General features: G+C 40.5%; 2 protein-coding genes across 2 annotated transcripts in view; one reads left to right on the top strand and one right to left on the bottom strand.

Annotated features, from left to right (window-relative positions):
- Nucleotides 1-1,636: 1,636 nt before the first annotated feature.
- LOC139292132 (leucine-rich repeat LGI family member 2-like) lies at nt 1,637-5,857 on the bottom strand. The gene is made up of 8 exons (XM_070914316.1): nt 5,679-5,857; nt 5,423-5,494; nt 5,130-5,201; nt 4,641-4,712; nt 4,433-4,504; nt 3,597-3,766; nt 2,871-3,035; nt 1,637-2,472 (listed from the first exon to the last, which is right to left on the bottom strand). The coding sequence occupies exons 1-8, from the start codon at nt 5,855-5,857 to the stop codon at nt 1,637-1,639; spliced, it is 1,638 nt and encodes a 545-aa protein (XP_070770417.1).
- An 8,848-nt stretch (nt 5,858-14,705) lies between these two features.
- Nucleotides 14,706-23,377, top strand: part of LOC139296628 (uncharacterized protein C4orf54-like) — a 21,208-nt gene continuing 12,536 nt past the window's right edge. The window contains exon 1 of the mRNA XM_070919094.1: nt 14,706-19,109. Within this exon, the coding sequence (XP_070775195.1) occupies nt 14,706-19,085 (4,380 nt within the window). The 3' untranslated portion in view covers nt 19,086-19,109. The remainder of the gene's footprint in view (nt 19,110-23,377) is intronic.

Here is a 23,377-nt window from a genome sequence, read left to right as displayed (position 1 = left end):
GATGATGACACTCTCCCCTTTCAGAGGCCATGTGATTTTGAACAAGAATATCTTCTCTGACGGACTAAATAACAAATACATGTCAAACTGTAACAGACTATTAAAACACACACATTCCTCTATTCTTGTTCTTTTAAATAAACCATTTGATTTCGTAATTTGTCCTCTGTTGCAGTGGAGAGAAAGTGCTGTCTCAGACTCCAGATGCTGACAGCACTATCAATTTCAAACATGCTGTCTGAGGTACTTCAGCTTTGCTTTATGGCCACATTTCACAGTCTGTGCATCTGCCAGGAAAGGAGGACTGAGTGAAAAACAGATGAAAAACAATACATGTGGTTAAATGTTCTTTAATGCATCTACACAAACTCATTCTTACATAAGATTGAAGGCTGTCGATGTAGTGTTGTGTAAAAAGATCAGTTTCTAAGCATTAATTTAGGTTAGTAGATTGAAAAAGATGAATATACATCATTGCACTGTAGGTCATGAGGTTAGATAGAACAGCAATAATGTTGGTTTTTTTTCAAGAACTTTGAAATGCAAACTAAAACATATTGCTCATGCTAAATCTTGTTAGCATTTTGTTATTTCCAACTGTTTATAAGTCTATGAAAACCATGGCCTATTTTGCACATCATGTCATTGTTATTTGTGTGAAAAAGATTCATTTCCCAAGCCAAACTGACTGTAATTTAAATCTGTACAACACATGAAAAATATCAAAAGATCAGTAAAGAAAAGAGCACACATTTGTGTCTTAAATGTCATTTCAAGTCATATAGCAGCACACAATTAACCTTGTGATTGTAATTCAGAGCAACATTCAGTATTATACATTTTGCATAGGAATCAGGAGTTAATTATATTTAGTTTTGCCACTAATCCGGCTTGTTGTGCAGTTAGGCTCAAGCTCATAATATTTTGTTAATACATTCTGCTGTGTTTTTGGTGAAAAGATTTGGAGAAAAAACATCTGTTTCATGCACATTTAAATCATCAGTTGTCTCAAACACATCACTTCACCCTCAGAGTTTAGAGCATTTTAGGGCAACTTCTGACATTTTGCTTGCAGTGGCGGAGCCAAAACATTTTCACACGGATGGCCGAGCTGAGCGTCAGATTCCCACACACACTCCTTTCCAACATCTAAATTTTTTGGGTTAAGACCAACAACTTCTCTTTGTCTTTCACTCATTGAGGCAACAGTGCTAAATGAGCCCCACATTTACAGGTGTACCATTAGGAATCATATATAATTGTCTTCACATTTCATATAACCCTTAGGTTTATCTGTGTGGGGTGGCCAGGCTGTAGTCTATGGTAGCCGTGGCCAGAATGGACACCCCTTGGCTCTGCCATTGCTTGCTTGACACCGTTATGGTAAAAGCCACCTTTAAGATAAAATCTAGTGTGCCATAAAATGATCTTCATGCTGTTTACAGCAGTTTACCATCGAACCTCCATAATTGCTAGAAATGCTTGTTAGTTGCAGAAACTTGCCAAAGATGTTGAGAAAGATATATCTAGTTGCATAAGGAAGATATACAGCATTTGAGACTCCTTTGTAGCATACACGCGATATTGATCCGAGTGACCGACTCACACTGAGATTAGTCATTATTTTTGCTCGGCATTATAAGCTTAAATCTACAATGACATGCTCAAAAACCATTGATTTGCCCTTGAAGCTGGAGGAGAAGATGAAATTCCTCCGGTCAGTGGTCACTACTATAAATGACCGGGGCGACTGCACATAAATGTCCTTGAACTTGTGAAACGTTTTGGTCTCCACATCCCAGAGGTAGATTTGTGTGAACGAATAATCGCTGCCAAGAGCAAGGTAGTGCCTGTCTGTGAAGGTGAAGGGTTGGAGGATCATCGCTCCTCGAGATGGCAGAGCCTGCACTTCGATGAACTGCTTATTGGTCCACTTGAGGATTTTGGAGTCGCCGATGTAGCAAGTCATGGCCAGATATAACTCACCCCCCTCCCGGAAAGCTTTGACTGCCACCACGTCGTCGACATTTGGGATTTCACCGTGGAGTATGAACTTCAGGGTGCTCTTGTTCCACAGGTAGATGACGGGAGACTGAGAGCGGCTGGCTAAGATGAGGTAGGACTTCCCGTCCACCTCGACAAACTCAGCATCTGTGTCACGAAACCACTCGTGGAGAAACTGGTAGGAGTAGAAACCGGTTTCATTGCGGTCTGGTTGGTCGGTCCACTTGTACAGAGTAGACAAACCTGCCTTGGAGCTGTCCACGATCACAAAGTACCAATCACCGTCCATCTTGAAGACCTCAATGTCATTTGGCTTCGAGATGTTGAAGACCTCAATAGTTTGAAACTTTGTGAACTTGTTTTGCTGATCGTCAAACTTGTAAATATGGGAGCCGCCAAAGAGCTGCGTAACAATTATCAAGACGTGGTTGTCAATCAGAACCGACTTGCATCCAACAACAGACTTCCCTGTGAGCGTAAAAAGGTTGTCAGTTGTAATTCACAACTTAACACTCATTTTATTATAAAATTGTTCTCTTAAATTAACCTTAAACGATAAGGGTTGCCATATTCCTGATTTTTGTTATTGTCAACAAATCCTGTGAAAAGACAAAAACCAACAATGAGTGAGTCCATCGCTCAATACTTTTATAAACTACAGTGCCCATGTTCATCGCAGGGAAGTAACATGTGACTGTGACAATGGAGGTCTACGGCAAAAAAGAATATGCTGTATCAGGAAAAACTTGTTTGTAGGATCAATTCATTGTTGGTTTTGGTCTCTTTATGAGACATACAGTTTGTAAGAAAAGTACAGAATATCACCAGACTTCACTTTAAAAAAAGAGTTTGGGTTGCTGTCAAACCTGTTATGTTGTCGAATTTCCTGAAATTCATTTCAATGTGATCCCACTCCATGATCACACAGCTGTTGGAGTTGGGGGCAGCCATCGCCACGTAGATGTCCTCTTTGAAGGAGAAGATGTCCGCTGACATGGACTGAATGGGGATGGACTGATGACGCACAAAGTCTGTGAGAAGCAGACAAAAACAGAGACTGCGAGTCTGCTGACCAAGTGAAAGAGCCGACATTTAGAACCTCACTGCTTAAATCACATTGTTCATGCTGTGAAAAGCCTCTGGATTTAATAGTGTTTAAATATTTGATTTTACTTTCTAATATTATTCTTGTAGTTTTGTAGCGTGTTTGGTTTTAATCAGTGTTATGCAATGATTTGAAGTGTATTCATGTCAGTTTGAATTGCCTTGTCTGTCCACATATGGATTGATAATAGTTCTGCCCGGGATTGTTAAATAAGCACTGAAATTAAACCAATGTGTGTAAGCATGTTAGCATGCTGACGTTAGCGTGTGTGTGTGTGTGTGTGTGTGTGTGCATACGTGTTTTTAGAGGCACGCACGTTAGCAGCCCTGGAATCTATTTGTTTTTGAGTGCAGAATAGTGCATGGTAATGTCCTGTTGAATTATTTAACAGTTTTATTGATTTTCTTTCTCTCTTTTTTAACATGACATTTTTAGCCGTGCCTGCTGCTATTCATAATTGCCTTTGAGAGTGTACTTGTCATTTTACCTGTGGAGATGCACTCGCCCGGTGGAATAGGAAGGTCATTGAGCCGCTTGCCCTTCATGTCACTGGGGCCTGCACAGAAGACATCTGATACGGTGGCATTTGTGTTTTTCAGCCACGTCATCAGCCACTTGTTCTCGCAATTGCACTGGAAAGAGTTTCCTCGCAGATCCCTAATGTATGACAGAGGGCGTCATTAACATCTACACACATTTACTGAAAAATAAAATATGTAATGTGTTTTCTATAAGAGGATAAGATTGAGAAGGTTGAGATGCCACAAAGGCTCGAGAGTGCAGTCAGAGTCAAACTTATACCTAGTCCATGATGGTCAAAACACATAATAATAATCCAAATAGTAATGCTGCAGCATGAAATCCTTGCATCTTCAGAATGTGAACTTTGCAGGAACAAGAATAAACAATAATTGGTTTATCTTGATGATGAAATATTGCAGGAATTCTTAACTGACACCGGGCGATTGTTTAATATGTATGTGAATCATTTTAGCTTCACTTTATGTTGTAAAAAGATTCTTGCGATTGTTCCCCGACAAGCTCTTCTACATTATTGTAAGAGCAATTTGTCAATAAACTGTATTTAAAATGATAATCAAAACGACAATTACAAAACTGTGAGTCACTATGGAGGAGGATTGAGACACAAACTATATATTTGTGCTATCCATATTATTCTTGTGGGGTTTTAATGCTGCCACAACACAACCTGAGTCAGCTTCACTTTGGAAAGCAGTATGGAAAAGCACAACGCACGCACACACACACACACACACACACACACACACACACACACTGCTGACACCACAACTGCTTACTCACAGTTCCAGCAACGAATCCAAGTCAAAAAACAGATCTCTTGGCAGAAACCTCATCTTGTTGTTGGCAAGTGATCTAAACCCGAAACACAAAGGTTGAGAAACAGAAACGTGCACATTGCTCTTGTTTCCAAGTCGTCTTTGAGTTGTAACATCAGCCTTTCTCTGTAATAATGCTACATGGATTGTAGAGAGAATGATAGCAGACTTACAGATGAGTCAAATCTCTCAGACCACGAAAGGCATTTTTGGTGATCGTCTCAATCTTGTTCCCTTCAATGAATCTGTTCAATGAGTCATAAAATGGAGGTTTATCAAAGTGGACAAGCAAAATATGACTAAATGAAATACTGTAATACATAACGTCATATATTATATGACGTCACACAGGTTTTTGTATGGACAAATCTGTAGATGTTGAGACACATGTCAGAATATGGGGTAAGCAAGGGTGTGGAGACTGAGATGGGTAGATGGGAGGGGTGGGGTTGCTATTTTTTACAGCATGATGTAATACAGTCCATCAACATAATTATTAATTAGAGTGTGGTACATTCAAGTTAGCTGTTATGCGTATAATTATGAACATACTTCTGCAAAAAAAAATGTGTGAAGAAAATCACAAAAGCAACAAAAAAAAACAGTATGACATTTGACATGTTTCATCAAGAAAGCAGCAAGTTTGTCAAATTAATACTCACAAATATTCCAGATGTGGAAGGCCAGAGAAAGCATCATCTTTGATTGTAGTCAAAGAATTTGCATTTAGAAGTCTGTTTGGACAAAAACAAACCCTGACAACTGAGTAAACTGTAAACTAAAACACCTTTGCTTATTTGCTAACTCCAAATCATCACGACAGACAGAAAAAAAAAAACGTTTACATTATTGATCATCCATCTTTTTCGTCGTGTCGCACGGCTAAGCCCTGAAATGTCAATCGCTGATCACCAATTAATCAATGACAGTGTTCACGAGGCGAAATCGCACTTACAGCAGCTGAAGAGAGGGCATGAGTGAGAACATCCCCTCAGTAATTTCAGATATAGATCCATTTACCATGCTCCTGTTGGAAGAAACACACGCACAAATCAAACTGGGACTGGGACATGTTAACACTCTGTACCAGACACGCCGAGCGCTAACTCAGAAAAAGCAGCGAGTCAAACGTCTCCGTGAATGCAACATGGATTGTGCTTTATTGGAGAGATAATCCACTTTGTCGTGTAGAAACACGACGAGTTACTCACAGCGAGTTGATCTCATTGGGTATAGTCCGCGGGATCTGCTGCGAGGTACCGACGCAGATGATCGTCTCCTTGGAGCAGGAGCATCCTGAAGGACATTTGAAATTCCTTTTCGATTCGGCTGCTCCGTAAATAAAGAGGAGCGCGAGTCCGGCCAGTAGCCACTGCTGAGTGGATGTCATGTTGCTTCTCGGACATTAATGACAGCAGATGAGGCTGTGCTCGGCGCTGGCGGCAGCTTTTACCCGCCCGGGCGACATCAGAATGCAGCACTACAGAGGAAAGCCCTGACACAGGCTGATACGGCTGCAGCTGCGTCCCGGAAGGCTGCTCCGAGGGAAAACAAAAAAAACAAAAACGTCGACTTGTCAGTGTTGTCACAATGGTAAGTTGTTGAGAGGAAAGACTCTAAAAAATGTGGTGTGTGTGTGTATATACATATTCTACATTTATTTGAATGAAGGGTTTCGAGGTGGGGGAATCAATACGAAAACACCAAAACATACTAAAACACAAACACGCCATGAAGTGGTCGTTTCAGCACCACGGAGAGCGTTAAACATGTTTCAGCGCTCATTTGAAATGCAGACTTCATTGACACATTCTGCACACCGAAGCACTTTGACTCCATTAGTACAGAAAGTCCCATAATGAGGAAAATGCATTCACAAGTAACACAGTAACCGCCAGACGGAGCAGATTGCACATTCATCTATCAGTCATGTATCAGTTTACAGGGTGATCGGGCTAGAAATGTCTGATGCATTCATTTTCAGAGAAAACAACAGTAAGGTAATCTGTCTGTGTCGAGAGCTCCTCACCGGAGCAGCTGCAGCCCTGCACACACAGCGTGTGCTGTTACGCGAATGTGCCACCAGAGGGCAGCTGCTGATAACTGAAGGAGGGATACACTTACAAAATTACAGTTCTGTTAACAAATGAAAAAATCAATCGGCCGTCTTTTGTAGTTTTCAAGCTTTTTCTGTCCATATTTTGACAAATTAGGTTAGAGTTTTGTAAGATGGGATTTTATCCCATTCTTTCTGGTGTCCCTCCAGGTTGCAGCCAAAGCTGTAGCTTTTCAAATCCCTCACAAAGGACCTTTAAAATATGTGATTTGGGAGAATTAGATATTGAGAAATGAGATCATCCCAAAAAAATGTGTTAATGTTCCTTTTTTTTTTTTTTTGCATTCTATCTGGTAGATTTATCACTCTCTTCCTCTTTCTTTCACATATACATAAACAAACATATAACCTCTACCATAATGTACAAACACAGTATAGTATTATGTATAATAAAAGTAGAACTTAATTGAGAACAACACTGCATACAAACGTATTTCATAACGTAAGTGTAATTTAAGTAATTTTGGTAAAAACATACAAGACGGACACTTTTCTTTTTTTTATTTCCCTTTTCAGGTTATTTTCTCACAGTTATTTTCACTTTCAGTATTTTCACTATTACAACTAAATGCATGATAAACTGGGGGCTATGAAGTTAGCAAGTACATGCTGCTTAATGGACTAAATTGATGTCAATAAACATTTTAAAACAGACAGACATTACTTTCATTTGGCAGACGCTTTTGTCCAAATCTATTTACATTATTTCCCCCATACACACTGGTGAAATTAGTTTTTAGTACCTAAGCTAAACTTACCAGTATTATACATACATTATATTATATTCCTGTCTGGTTCACAACCCTCACAGTGACACTTTATTTCACTTGATTGCTTGCGTTTGCAATCCACACTCATTGCCTTAAAGCTATAGAATTAACTTTTCCACAACATTATCTTTGCTCTAAATGCCACACAGTACCATTATTCATAGAAAGAAGTATTCAGTTAACAATAGTGTTGTTAGTTGTCGCAGCAGGCCCTAACAAGGTGCTGACCTTTGCTGGAGGACCAGCGGTTTATGAGCACGAGTGAAACCAAATACCCATCGCCAGAAGGGAGCAACCGTACATGTCTGCCATCGCTGGCATAATTCATGACAGCTCTGCATCTATCATTGCTGTTTTTAGGCTAGAGTATCCCTGAAACACTCGAGACACGTGCAAGCTGAAACCAGATGACGCCACAGCAAAACGTCTCTTTGCTGTTTCTTTCTAGACAACCATGGAGACGTGATTAAGGAACTGGAAACCTAGAAACCATTTTTTAAAATGTTTTTTATTTAGTCTCTGTAAAATACAAATAACTCATGTTAGGCCCAGCTGTTTGTCTTTCGCAGACATGGTGAGACTCATGACCTCTGACAGTGAATGTCATATTATTACATTTTGCTCATGTTTTGGATGTCTGTATGAACTCTATGAACACAAAAAACTAACTTGTTTTCTTTTAGTTACTCACAAATCAAACAGCAACATGTAACCGTGGTGGGCTGCCTCTTCAAAACAGCTTCAAAACACTGAAAACTGGAATAACGGACACTTCCAGAGAGGATACGTCTGACATGCTTTTGTAGAAAAATGTCAGAAACATCTTTTGTCCTTGTTCATGTGATTTATTTTGTGTCAAATCAAAACACCTTTACACAAATAGAAAAATATCAGCATAAATTAATATGAATTTATATATAAAATAAATTGAATAACTGCTCCTTCTGTGATGTCTGCGGCATCTTTTCAACAGGAACAGGAAACTAATGTAAGTGAAAGCATTACATAAACACACAAACAAGCACACCATCTGTAACATCAGTTTAAGGTGATTCTGCTGTCCAATAATTATGATTACTGTACCATTACCATTGAGTCTATTAGTACAGCACCAATAATGAGACTTAATGGTAATGCTACAGTAATAGCATGGTGATATTTACTCTGTGTGTTTGTATATATTTATTTTCAGCTACAGCACAGATGTTCTCTTGAAGCACTCGTGTGTAGGATTGTTTTTACTTTTGGTGCCATCTGAAGGTCGTATTAAGAGTGATGCTGTTCTTTTAACTCTTACAATATAAATAGATACCACTCTGTAATACATACGCCTTATACAGGGTCTATTGGTTGTAAGAATTGCTTAATTAATAGTTGATGAATAATTTACTAATGATTCATAGATCAGTTATAAGCACAATATTGTATTTGAACAACAAATCAATTTTGGTGGTGTTTATCCTTTATCTTTGGTAAAAAGGTAAAATAAATATTTGCAATTAAAATATTAATATTCACAGATGTCTTACTTTCCAATAAGTCTGCAGTTATAAATTATAAATGTTATTAAGTTGCTATTTTCAGGACTTTGGTCCAGATATGAAGCACACAGCAGCTTTTTTTTTCAGTTGTAAACCTCCTGAACCCTTCACCACCAGAAGGTCAGTATAAGTGATCTAAATACTCGCAGTGATCATTTATCCTCCTTAAGTGAATTGTCATTATCTCTGGTTTAGGGTAACGCTCTAATCCCTTACACCCACTAAACTAGCTCACATATGACACTTTCAAATCATAAGATGACCTTTTACCCTTTGAACCATGAAACCCTTGAGTGCTGGGAGGGGGTAACCTGGAGCAGTGTGGTGTCTGGCTTCTGGTGACTGCCTCACAGCAGGTGTTCAAGCTCTCAAACTTCTCCAGTTCCCACTCAGGAGCAGCAGGAGGCCCAGAAGCTCACCAGCGCTGCCAGACGGCACGATCCCACTGGAAACACAAACATATCGTACTGGAATCATGCATTTATCCAACAGGTCTGTGTTCACCAGGGGTACAATAAGTACTCACATCTTGTACTTAAGTAAAAGTAGTAAACCCACTGTGTAGAGATACTCCATTACAAGTAAAAGTCATGCAATTACAAAAGCATTGGCATAAAAGTATATTACTGTATCAGAAATATTCATTAATGTGTAAACATCACTTTAATGTTGAAGCTGGTAAAGGTGGAGATACTTTTAACTACTTTATATACTTTATCTGCTGGGTAGATTGTGAATTTTCCCCCAGCAATCAATAAAGTTTTATCTTTATCTATAATATTACATCCTAATTGATTTGTTCATTATATTTTGTATTATTAATCTGAACATTTAAGGTAACTAATGAATAAAAGTTATCAAATAAATGTAGGGGAGCATAAAGTACAATATTTGCCTCTTCAATGTGGTGGAGTAGAAATATAAAATAGCAGAAAATGGAAAGACTCAAGTAATGTACAAGTACCTCAAAATTGTACTTAAGTACTTCAATAGTTAAGTAAATGTACATAGTTACTTTTCACCACTGGTGCTCACGATATATTACAAAATCAACATCAATCTAGTTTTTAAATTGAGTTTTTTCTCATCATTCCAAGAAAGTTAAATGGTAATTTATTAACACCTTGACATACAGTTTTCCCCATAAATACCTTAAAGAATCTTAATCCACACAGTTTGACAGTACTGGATATATGTTCAGACATGTTTTAGCTTGTTCCAACTCTTCATTGAAGCTATATGATGTTTACACTGAGTGAAATCTTCAAACCAAAGACCTCGTGCTCTTTATGGCTGCACCGTTCCATCAGATGGAAATATTCTAGATGTTTGTGCATAATTTGAAACACGTTTCTCCAAAATCCAACTTTGAAAACGTCACTGGAGTGGGTTTGAACAACATTTGGCTGCTTTTACATTTCAGACTTTAAGTACATGTTTCTGAATGCAGGACTTTTACCAGTAATGGGGCATTTTTAATTGTGTTATTGCTGCTTTTACTTAAGTACAGAATCATCACGACTGGCTTGCTAGACGGTCAGTGAGGTTTAAAAGGTTTATAAAAAAAATATTCCACATCATGACCCTCTAATAATCACAAGACAGCAATGCTACTATTGCTGCTGCTACCACTTTGACATTATGATAATCACAACTGTAATTATGATAATATATGTTTTATAATACAAAGATTTTGCTTTTGTTGAAATGCTGAATGCTGTTATTCAAAGGTGGTGTTCCTGTTTTTGCATTCATTTCTTATGAGCTGTTTCATTAATAAATAATGGTTGGTAATTGATTGGATCATGTATTTTTAATGGATTATCACATCACACTTATTGGTAAGAGTTTAAAAATCATGTGCTGGTGTCAGTGGAGGTACACACACACACACACACACACACACACACACACACACACATATATACATAGCATATAGCAAATATCACTAAATTAGCCAATTACTAATTATTTTCCCTTATTTTTTCTTTTCCATTTTAAAATGGAATTACAATATTTTTTACTTTTTGTTAATACATTTAATTATGCAGCTGTCTGAAGTACCATATAAACACATTTTCTAGCAGTTGTATATTTCACCTCACAATTCATTCGTTTCCTACTTTAACATTCGCAGTTTCCATTTCATGATGGTTTAAAGATGTGTGCCATCTGGTCAGCTGTTATTTGTTGGTGGGAGTCTGGCCAATCAGAGCTCCTGATGCTGCTCTGTGGATTACAATTAAATACTGTAAAAACGATTCCAGTGTCAAACTCCAGGCTCACACCTATCAGTTTATCAAAACCCCCGTCAGCTCTGCGAGTGGATAAACAACCGTCCGACCAGCAGCTCTGAAAATCTGTCTCTATAAACACTTAACTCTGTAGGATTTGTTGTGTTACTGTTCAACTTATCCTCCACACTCAGATGGTTATTTTTAGAGCAGGTACATATATTGTGTATCAATTCTCTGCTCTGCATCAACATGTGATGACGTGAGGGGGAGAGCGAGGGTCGAGGCGGTCTTCACATGGACTGTTTTTGGCGTTGATTAATGGTGCTCATGATTTAACACCTGCTGTTTTAATGTAGCCACTGTAAGAAACTGATCTCAACATGCTTGCGTGAGCGGTGTCCCCATTTTAAATAGCTGCCTAAATTTATCAGCTTTGTGGAGGTCAGTTCAACCTGTGTGTGTGTGTGTGTGTGTGTGTGTGTGTGTGTGTGTGTGTGAGTGCGTTTTGGCAGAGAAAGATAAAATTTAATCTCAGGAAATAAAGACCACACATGCACTGTTTTTCCACATAAGATTCATAATGGGAGTGTATACACTTTTATGTTTACGTAAGTATAAAGGAAGTGGTTGTACAATCATTTTAATGAATATTTATTAATTTATGGTGTATTTTCATTTGTTTTATCACCAACAAAATTCAAACATTCGAATGAGAGGAGCAACTGCAAACTGAATAACACATTTAACAGTATTAAGACACTGTTACATCATTTTATAGCAATTATAAGTATAATCTGTTGATGTGAAATCTAAACTGGAGCCATGACCTTCATTAGTTTGCCGCTGTTTGTCTTACAGTACTGGAAGAAGAATTCAGATCCTAAGTAAAAGTACCAATATACTGCTAAAAGTACTTAAACTCATACTTAAGTAAAGTATTACCAGCTAAATGTAGTTAAAGTATCAAAATAAAAGTACATGTTCTGCAGAGTGATATGTGTTATATTGTTATTACAACATTTTACTGTTGTGGCTGGTCGAAGCGGAGCTACTTTTAACTACTTCATGTAGAGTTGTCCAGTGGCTCCTAATCAAGGGGTCGGGCCCCTTTAAAAGGTCACAAGATAGATCTGAGAGGTCGTGAGATGATTAATGGGAAAAAACCCAAGTTTATATCACTTTTTTGGACTTTTCTCTAGTCTTTGCTTTTTTGTGAAATACTGGATGATTTTAGGTCTGGAAACGTTATTTAATTGAAACCATCTGAGACATTTAGCAGGGAATCGTCTCTTTGGTTGAACCGTTAATAACTCATAGACATCTGTGCCTTGTGTTGAGTTAATGTCCTTATTACTGTCATTGTGTACTGACCAGATGTTGTGACAAATTGTATATTGATGCTTTGGCAACACTAATTTCCAAACATTCATGTCAATAAAGCCTTTTGAATTGAACTTGAACTTATTGTACTTAAGTACAATACTTGACTGAATGTACTCAGTTTGTTTCCACTGCTGCTGAGAGGCTACACCACGTTATTGACACTGAGGGTAAAAGTGGGATTTGAGGGTGACAAAGGCTTTATCCTGGTGGCCTCTGTCCTTGATATTGCTGTCAGTGTGCCCTCCACATGGAGCAACTGTTGGCCCAACCCCTCCCTGCTGCATACCACCAATCTGGGGCCCTGTCCAGAAACAACACTTGTGTCTTCAACACTTGGACAGAGCTCTAATAAATAGATCATTACTGTGCAAGACAGCATTATTCAGCTATTCCCTGATAGCAAACATTACTATCAAACACCTAATCATTCATTTACTTCAATCTCCCACGAGTCTTGCAAGGCCCAGTGTTGAGAATAACAGATTAGACTTACACTACATCTACAGATGAATGGATGAACTTATAGTAAATTCTTTTAGCTGACTGGCAGCTGGTGGTGAATATTTGTCTCCGTCAAGGAAAGGCAGCTGTTTCAGTGAGAGGGCAGAGCACCGATGGCATTCTCAGGTCCACACATATTAAGAAGCTTAATAAATTATCCATACAGTTTTTATTACAGCACTCTTTGCACACTCCAAAGCACTCTTGCACTTGCATCACTAGACCACAACCCTGTATGTACAGTAACAAGTTGACCTGTACACTGTGTGCGTTATGTTTATGTTGGCTTTTCTTTGTTGTCTTTGTCTAGCTTTATGTCTGTGCACAAACAGCATATCCTAGGCACTGTGTACATATACTGAGAGCTACCGATAATAGGAGTCAAATTTGTTATGTTTAAACATACCTAGCCCATAAAGTTTATTCTTATTCTTCAGATTCCGATATGACAAAAGCCCCAATTGAATCAGTATTCTGTTGTCAAACTGTGCAGATCACAGATTTGACCTTTCTTATGCTCTCTGCAGGAACAATGACACGTTTAATAAACTTCACAAAAGGAATGGTTTAATTCAAACTTGATTTGAAGTTCAAGGTGACTTCATGTGGTATGATACATTTAAAAAGTTATTGTTAGAAAGGCCTTAAAAAAGCACACCACTGTATCTGAAATCAAAAGAGATTTTATGCAACTTCTTGCTGCTTTGACTGAGTAGCTTTTTGTTAGTTCCACTTCGTATCCTAAGTGTTCTTTACAGTGAAGTCAGCGTTTTCTTCTTTCCCGTGCTTCATTTTCAGTCTATTAAAAAAAAACTCCCCTTTACAGTAATTAATATGGAGCATGTTTCAAAGAGTATCTGAGTTACATTGCAGTTTTTCTTTTTCCATTTTATACTGTACTATATTATACTAACACACACAAGAGTAAATACATTCTTCAGTTAGTGCATCAGCGCCATCATGCCTCATGTCATACAAATACCCAATATATAAGTACATTTACTCAAGTACTGTACATATTTACATTTTATGATACTTTATACTTCTACTGCACTACATTATGGAGGCAAATATTGTACTTTTTACTTCACTACATTCATTACATTACTCTGAAATTGGCCATTCTGCACAATGAGTACATCATTTAAGTAAAGTTTGATACTTTGGTAATTTTACTTAAGTAAAACTTTGAATGCAGGGCTTTTACTTGTAACAGAGTATTTTAGTATATATATATATATATATATATACTATTTTTACTTAAGTAAAATAACTGAATACTTTTTCCACCTCTGCAAATACCAGATTCAACAGTTTATTTACCGGTTTAAACTCGCTTTTTCACACAAAGCACCTCAGATGAGTTATATTGCACTTCATATAAAAACTCAGGGAGCTGTTCTTCCAGGAAAGGTGCTGAATCTTGGCACTTTTCGGACTTTAGTTACAAAGTTATTGATTGTACACACTGAGACTCACACCAGAGAGAAACCATCGTGGGATTTTCCTTGGGACCCCCCCCCCCCCCCCCATCTCTCTCTCTCTCTCTCTCTCTCTCTCTCTCTCTCTCTGTCTCACCCACTCACCCTCCTCGCTCTCAGCCCTCCCGTCCCTCCTGCCCGCAGAGTTTTCCGTCCTGTGTCGGGATAACATCGTAAACGAGGACCACCTGACGGTAAGACCGGACTAAATGGAAGCAGCAGAGGAAACTCTCACTTACCGAGATGACACCGGACTTCACAGGAAGCTGCTCCCACATGACAAGGATAAGGACAAGACGGACAGCAAGCGCCGCGCCACCGAGACAAAAAGCGACGAGTCCAACTATGTGGACCTGGACGTGAAACCGGACGGCGCAAAAACAGTGAGAGTGACTTTCACTGGCGAGGGAAGCCAGCTGTCTGTTGTGAAAAGCGACAGTTCAAAGCAGGGGGAGCACTGCAACGAGGGTCGAACCATTTCAGAAGAGTTTGCTGAAGAGCAGGTAGAGGACGGGGCTGCTTCGGGTGAGCCTCCTTTGGAAACTCTGACCAAACTTCCCAACACCGATCAGGACTCGGAGAATGAGGGGCAGCGCCAGGCCGAGCTCGACCCGAGCGACTGCAGCGAGCATGTGTGCAGCGAGAGCGAAGAGCTCCAGTACACGGACATGTACCTGAACAGCAAGACGGAGTCGGACGATGGCGCCAGCGCGGTGCTGTCCGACCACTGCGGCTCGGACACCGTGGAGGACGAGTCCCACTACATCACCACGCACGAAATCCAGCTGACCGAGCTCGACCACGACGTAGATTATGACCTGGGGCGAGGGACCTGTTGGGATTTCGAGGACAACAACCTGGTTTATTCCTTCGTGGATTATGCATCTTTTGAAAGCGACGAAACGCAGGAGGGGACTTTGATCTTGGAGGGCCGGAGCCAGGCGAAAGTGCAGCCTGATCTTGGTGGAGCGGTTGTCAGCACCGAGCAGGAGGATAGTGATCTTTGTGACTCGGACAAATGCGCCAGCTCCGATGAAAGCGTGTGCAAAAACCAAAGGGGAGACGCCAATGCGGGGGAAATACATTTATCAATTAAAACATCCTCCAGGGCGGTGAACGAGCCTGTCAACATATTTGACAACAGCACCTGTGGCTACACAAAACACTTTGGAGACAGGAGCCATTTCTCTTTTGTGAGCTCTGGCGCCAGAGCGGGGCCCTCGGGCGACAGAGCCCAGTATTTCATCCCTGCTCCGGGCCGTCAGCACCTTGCAACCAAACTAAGACGGAAAGATATTAATGAGTATTCCAGCGGAGCGTCCAGCTCCATCAGTGAGCTGGACGACGCCGATAAAGAGGTGCGTAACTTAACCGCCAAGTCTTTCCGGAGCTTGGCATGTCCATACTTCGATGCCATTAATCTTAGCACCTCCAGTGAGTCCTCCATGTCGGAATATGGGCTAAATAAATGGTCAGCTTATGTGGACTGGAATTATGGAAACATATCGCGGGGGAGGGAGCGGAGCGTAATTGCGCATAAGACTTCCAGCGCAACTTTGGAAATGAATAAGACTGTGGACAGTAAGAGGCATGGAAAGTCTATTACCGGCATGAAAGCTCCACAAACCAGAATGTACGCACTGAACAAGAGAACAACTTCTCAACAGTCTTCCTCCTCTAGCAAAAAGATCGAACTGAGAGATCCTGTTCAGCCAAAGCAGCGTGGAGTCACGCTGAATTTCCGCTGTAACGTTGAAGCGCCTGAAGGCGCCAGACGTCCGAAATGCTCCAAGAAAGCACGATCCAGTGAGGTTGCTGGGACTGTGCTGGCCAGATCAGGCTGTGAGATGCAATGTCACCACACAGACGGCACAGGGGATACGCACAAAAGAGCAGTTTTTGCATCGAGTCTGTTGAAAAATGTTATTTCCAAAAAGATGCAGTTTGAACAGGAGCGCAAAATGGAGAGGGGTGAAATATGTGACACATACCCAGCACTCTCCCAGTGTTTTCAATCCAAAGATCAAGACGGGATGAGAGAAAGGAGTCAAGGAAGAGGCTTACAAAGACAGACGTCAGAATCAGGCTCAGGATTCACTGTTAATTCTGCTGACGATCAACGCCCGGAGGGCAGCAGACCCAGTTCCTGTGAGCATGGAGAGGAGCAGGGAAGCAACAAACCACCAGATGAGTCAGAGAAGGGACAACATGAGCCTCCAAAAGCATTGCTCAGCCACAGTCAAACTAGTGCATTTAATTCATTGAAGGAAGACGAGCCAAAACCTGTAAAGGAGGCAGAACCCACATCTGGAAGTGACACACAGACCACAGCAAAAGAAGGATTAGACACCAGCTGCATGCTGACAAAACTGCTTTTTGTTCCAAGCTGCCAGCTCCTTTCAAGAGAGAAGGATTTTACAGAAGATTTGCCAAGCAGTGCACCTGCTACAGGCACACCTGCTGGCCCACAGAAATGTGAAAAAGAGTTCAAAACAGGCAATAATGGAAACACAGTAGGCAAAGAAGAAAACGAGAAGGGGGGGAAAACCCCTGAGATCAAAATATGCCTGAGAAGTGTGAAGGAAAATAAAGGCTGTACACTGAATATTGCCAACCTGTTAACCCCTAAAATAAGTTACAACACTGTGAACACATTTAGGGCAGCAGGTGATGCTAAATGCCACGTTTGGTCTGCTTCAGATAAAACTCCAAACTTCACCGTTAGAGACATAAGAGACACCAAATGCAAGTTTCAAACCCCAATATATCATGTCAGAGATGTCCGTAAATTGGTCAAAAGTTCATATCGCTTTGTTTCTTTAGATAATAGTGATAGTAAATCTTCCACAGCAGCTGATAAACTTGAGGAAAAGGTCACAAAGGAGCCAGTTAAGCATTTATTACCATCTCCTATTGTGATTAAATGTCACTCTGTGAAAACAAACGTGAAACAACAGACAGCTGAGGTGTCACAGAAACAGGCAGAGGCAGGCACCCCATCTGAAACAAGTGAAAATACACCATCACATTGCACAACTAGCAGGGCGCCGCCTGTTGCATGCAAGCAGCTACACCCTGACCAGTCAGACATTCAGCCAAATACTGAAACCAAACTGACTAAACAGAGGCAGGAAAAGTTTGCGGGTGAGACAGCTGAGAGGAGAAATGAGCCCCGAGTCCCAAAACAGGCTGCATTAGAGAAGCTAAAAGCCGCCGTCAAAACAATGGAGCAGCTTTATGTCTTTGATAGAAATGAATGGAAGCGTAAAACTCAAGCTCCACAACCAATCACAGGCAGCCATGTGTTGTCACTTATCGCTAGTGAGGAGCAGGGAGCAGAGGAGCTGGAGACGGCAAACGCTGACAGAGTTCCTCAGTCTTTGATGAACACCACAGACGCATGCAAACCACAGGACGATAAAGGAGCTCTGAGCATCATCCATGTCCCGTATAATGATGACACCTTTAAAACCCAATCACAGCAAAGTAAAACATTTAGTAACAAAAGCGTCCTCCATGTTGGCAACAAGGCTCGTGTCAGCATTAGTTCAGTTAGTAACCCTGTTCCACAAAGCTCTGCGCTGCAAACATCATCGACCATGAAAAGCCACAAGACCCCGGTGGCTCCACTGTCGGTGAAAATAGAGCCCCCGAAACACAGCCAGGTGGAGCAGGGAAAGGTCAAAATCATTCCCCCTAATCCCTCTGTCGCACAGGCCTGCTCAGACTCTGAGAACTATTTAACCATACCGGGGCTGGGGTACACGAATGAAATCAAACTGCTGAATCCAGAACCTGTTTCAAGGGAGGTGAGTTCAAATGTTAGCCAGATCCAAATAGGGGACTGCAAGACGCCTGAGCAGAAAAGGTCTCCGTTGATCATGGAGTACCCAGCTTCAAGCATCTACCATCACCCTGGGGCAACAAAGGGGCCTCAAGCACAACAGCAGGTGTTGTGTTTCTCTCCGTCGATCCCGGCGGGGTCACCTACACCTTCTACCGGAGAGACAGTCCCTCAAACTCAGCGCAAGATGCTTTTAGACCCCACAACAGGACATTATTACCTGGTGGACACTCCCATACAGGCCACCACAAAGAGACTGTTTGACCCCGAGACAGGCCAGTATGTGGATGTACCCATGCCCCATTCTCCTATGGCACCTGTCACCCCTGTCACCCCTGTGCCTCTCTCCCTGTCCCCCCTGGCACTGAGCCCAGCAGCGTACACCCCCACCTACATGATCTACCCGGGCTTCATCCCCTCGCCCACTCTGCCGGTGCAGGCGCTGTTGCCACAGTCGCCGTGTCACTCCGAGGATGCAGGTGGAGAAAAGCTGAAAAGGGCCAGAAGCCCTAGACCGGAAGCGAATGCAACAGGCGCAGAGAGTGCGTATTACAGCGCAACAGGTGAGGCTCCACAAGGGCCACTGCAGCTACCTGTGAGCTTGGGACATGTGACCGCCAGAGGAGGCGCAGCGAGCTCAGACAGGAAGCCAGTTATCAGCATCACAACGCAACAAGGTCCAAGAATCATCGCCCCACCCTCCTTTGATGGAACAACAATGAGCTTTGTAGTGGAGCACCGGTGACGAAGGAAACGTCTCATCATACATGTAAGTTATATTCCACATGTTCATTCAGAGAAGCGGCTTCTGTGTGAATGATGGACACACCTTCACCGACTCCCCACCAGAGAAAGTGTTGTCCCCTTCACTGCTGCAAGTGAATGTAAATGTGATTTCATTTGTTTAACATTTGAATACATTTGATTGAAACCAGGTAAAATAATCTAAAACACACAAGCTTACAGTTAAGTTACTGAATCCATTAATTGTAAAACTTAAAGGTTAAACTGACGGTACATAAAACTCTTGTGTATGCCATTGTAATGCAAGTGTGCAGTTCATTTTAGTTCAGTCACATTCAGAGGGCTGAAAAAGTGCTACGTACATGTTTTGTCTGTCAATTCAAATTCAAATACTCAGTTTATAAATTTCTTAACATATTTCTCGTATGTCTGAAGTAAAAACACGTTTACATGTATGGAAAACTATGTACAACTTAGCCTATATAAAGTAGCCTAATTTGAAGATCTCTGACTTAGTTGGTTGCATTATAACCATAAAAGAACAGATGCAGCACCCTGACTGTATTTCATTGTTCATACACTCTACAAACCAATCCAGCTTTCAACCAAACTTTGATGAAACATCCTCCTGTTTGTGCCATAGCAGCATACGGGTACCTCTTAACTACTCTTGATTCTTGCCTTTCCAAATTGTGTAAGAGTTCGATACTATGACAATATAACAATGGAAAATAGCTCCAAGTGAGGTCATGTTGAGGTTTTGAGATGAATTGAAATAAGACAAATTGAGATTTAAAGGCTAATTCTTGACCTTGGAAAGAGTAGTTTGACAAAACAATCTTAACTTAAGATCCAATTACTAGCTTTTTCCAGAGCTAGTCAAACTAAAATAAAAGGTATAAATGACATTTTTAAGGAATTGACAAAATTGCCCATTGCCTTATGCTAAACAAACTAAAAAAAAAAACCACTGGATTAACTGTTAATGATTAAACATTATCATGAAGCTAAAACATGGCTGTTTCTTTTAATTTATCATAAATTGACATTTTTGAGATACATTGTTTTCACAGGACCGTGCTCATGAGCTGTATATCCACTAAAAGCTACTTAATTACAGCAATGAGCGTATACATTGATATAATATTTAATATACATGTAATTATTAGTTATTATCATTAGTAAATAGTAATTTTCCATGCCCTAAATTGACAGTGAGATTCATGGAGTTTTATATTTTGAGGTTGTTGCTGCTGAACCATTTGGTCCCACTTTACAACAGTATAACATTCACACAGTCACATGGACCTGTGTCGAGGTTCTGAAGAACAATACGAGTTTTTACATGATTTTTGTGTTGTAAACGTTCCTAAAGCAGCAGTCCAGCCCAGCTGCTTCAGCAGTGGCATGTCAGTGTTAATAGACATGCAGTATAGCTTCATGACAGGTAACCTGACTCCACTGAGCTGCGAGTTCCCTTTTCTCTGCATTACACATCGTCGGGCTATTTTGATAGTGTGAGACGAGTTTGTTTACATGGTTTATTCTCAGGGTTGGAAAGTGTCACAGGAAACTATTCCAGTCAGTGACACCTTGCATCAAGTTATTCTTAATCAGTGTTATAAATGCTTTAATTACTCAGATAGCGTTACAGTTCTTTAATGTGTTTGTTCCTTGTTCGTGACATTTCGTGAAACTTTCTCCCCTCGGCTGAGTGAGTTGGAACAGTCCGTCTTTCATTATCATTATACTAACAATGAGTACACAGTTGAAGTACAAAAGAATTATTACAGGATGGAAATTGACACAGTAAAGCTACAGTAATGTTTTTATTCATTTCTAACAAATAATAACAGCGGTATAATTGCCTCTTTTTGACAAAATAAATGCTGAATTCCTCAGAACATAATAAGCTAAAAATGTAGCTTAAAAGTTCAGTTCACACAAATGACAACAGAACAAACCTTTGTCTAGCACGCTACAGGTTTTTAGATCTTGCGTTCCAAACACAACAGTAGTTTCTCTTTCCAGAACGTTTACAGTTTAGTTATCGGTATATTCCGCAAACCGAATAGATTTGTTTGAGAACTTCCGAAGGTCTGTTGGTTATCTTCAGTGAGCAGGAAATTGCAGTGCTAATACATTTACATATATCACATTTACCAAGCTTGGTTCAGTGTCCCAGTCTAATGGAGTTTTATTCAAATATAAACATGTTTTGCTGACACAGCAAAGGTATGTGACTATATGACTATAGTGTACTATACCTTTTAATATTACTTCAGGAACTCAAGTGTTGCTCAGGCTCTGGAAACAAAAATTCAATAGCTGTCACAAGCCGAGCTACATTCTGTTGTCATTATCATGTTTACAAATTAATTCACACACACTTACAACATTTAGTACTCCACCATACCACCACCAGTTGCCGGTCAAACTCAAAAGGCCCTTTTCACTTTTTCAGCAAACATTTTGATCTGTAATAGTAGGAAAAGCATGCATGTTTAATGCAAGGACGGAAACACCAATGTGAAAATAAACCAGTCAAGTGCACCAGAAAGCATAATTTATTTTATTTATCTGTCTGAAGCATTACAAATGTTGCATCGCCCTGTTTGGTTCTTGCTCTAGGCATTACTAGTTGACTGCTTAAGACAAGGGACATACTGTGTTTGATTGAGTATACCTTTATATAAGTACAATTTTTCTAGAATAAGAATAATGTGATCAGTTCTCCTGGTTCCTTATTTGCTATCCAGTGGACATTTTTGGGAAGGTCTGACAGGCAACAACTGCAATAATCCATCCAGCTGGAGATGAGGGCATAAATTTGTTTTTTCTAAATGGACAAGCAGGCAGGACAGAAATATAGAAAGAAAGAAATACACAGAGAAATACAAAAAGACAGACACATAGAATAATTCCTACTCTCTTTACTCTGTTAAATGCTGCAGCCCACTCCTCCAAAAAAAAAGCAAAATTCATTCTCAGTTTCTCATACACTCATATATACACCCTTACAACTAGTCATAGTCCATTCTCATGTGTCAGAGCAATAATACAACTGCATGAGCATGAGGGATACATGTCAGCTGGATGCGTGGCAGGCAGGGGCCTAGCATGGGGTTGAGTAGTGGTGTGAAGAGGAACACATGGTGTGTGTGTGTGTGTGTGTGTGTGTGTGTGTGTAACTGGTGGGGGTGTTTGCGGCGGAGGGACGCGGGGGCATGGCTGGGATAGTGATGCAGGAGGAAAAGGTCAGGCAATGTAAAGTATTTGTTGTGCTGATGCAGGGAGAGGACAGCTGCTCGGAGAGATCAGATGCTGCTGCAGCTCCAGCTTGGAAGCGAGTCTGTGGGGCTGAGATGGGGTCAACTTTTTATAGCCCCCTCCCCCTCTGCTTTTTCCTAAACGGGGAGAAGGAGGTGGAGAGCACTGCCGACCTCCAGCACTCTTACGTAAACAAATCGAGTAGCGTGCCCCCGGCAGTGACTTGGCTGAATCTGGTCAGCTGGTTCAGAACCGCAGACTAAAAAGTGCATTACAATTTCTTACATTACATCGACTGCTATCATAAACTGAACTAAATAATGTTTTCTCCTTTAAAACCTCACTGCATCCTTGAGTATAACACCTGTTTTCTTTCTTTCTGTCCTCACCTGTCTTCTCTGCCACCTCTAGACACCTCCAATGAAGAATCTGCCTTCATTCACTGTAAGTGCAGTTTTCACCCCGTCACCCCACCCTCACTATGATCAACTCCCCAGGACAACTTCAACCAACAACAATTTCTATCCCCACTCTGTTGTGTTGTTCATTCTTGCAGCAGACCTTACTGTAATCTGTATGCATTGCAGCACTTTGTAGGGTAAACACATTCAGCCATGTCCTCTGGCTGATGCTTTGCCATATTGCTATATGAATCTGCTTTGTAATACTTTCCATTCAGCTGCTGTCTAGAACTCCTGAAATGCTATTTGAGCCCTTCAACATGTCTATTCAAAAGGAAACAAGGCAGGTCTTCTATTACAGTTCAGAGTTAGTCATTATCGGCCAAGCCACTGTTTTATTATTATGAATTTAATGTGACCATGTCTTTAAAGCAAGACTATGTAATTTTTGAACAGAAATCATCCTTTTACAAATGAAAAGTTGAACTCATAAGCATTAAAACGCAATCTTGCTGAATTCAATACACAACACCTTTCTTGATTTGGTATGGCACTGTTAGCTAATGTTAGCAAACTTGATATATATTACTGTGTAACTGACATTACTGAGTCAGTTTGCTGA

The sequence above is a fragment of the Enoplosus armatus genome, chromosome 2, assembly GCF_043641665.1.
Source record: "Enoplosus armatus isolate fEnoArm2 chromosome 2, fEnoArm2.hap1, whole genome shotgun sequence".
NCBI classification, from domain to species: domain Eukaryota; kingdom Metazoa; phylum Chordata; class Actinopteri; order Centrarchiformes; family Enoplosidae; genus Enoplosus; species Enoplosus armatus.
The sequence above is the reverse complement of the archived record's forward strand: the minus strand, read 5'-3'. Positions and strand labels throughout refer to the sequence as shown.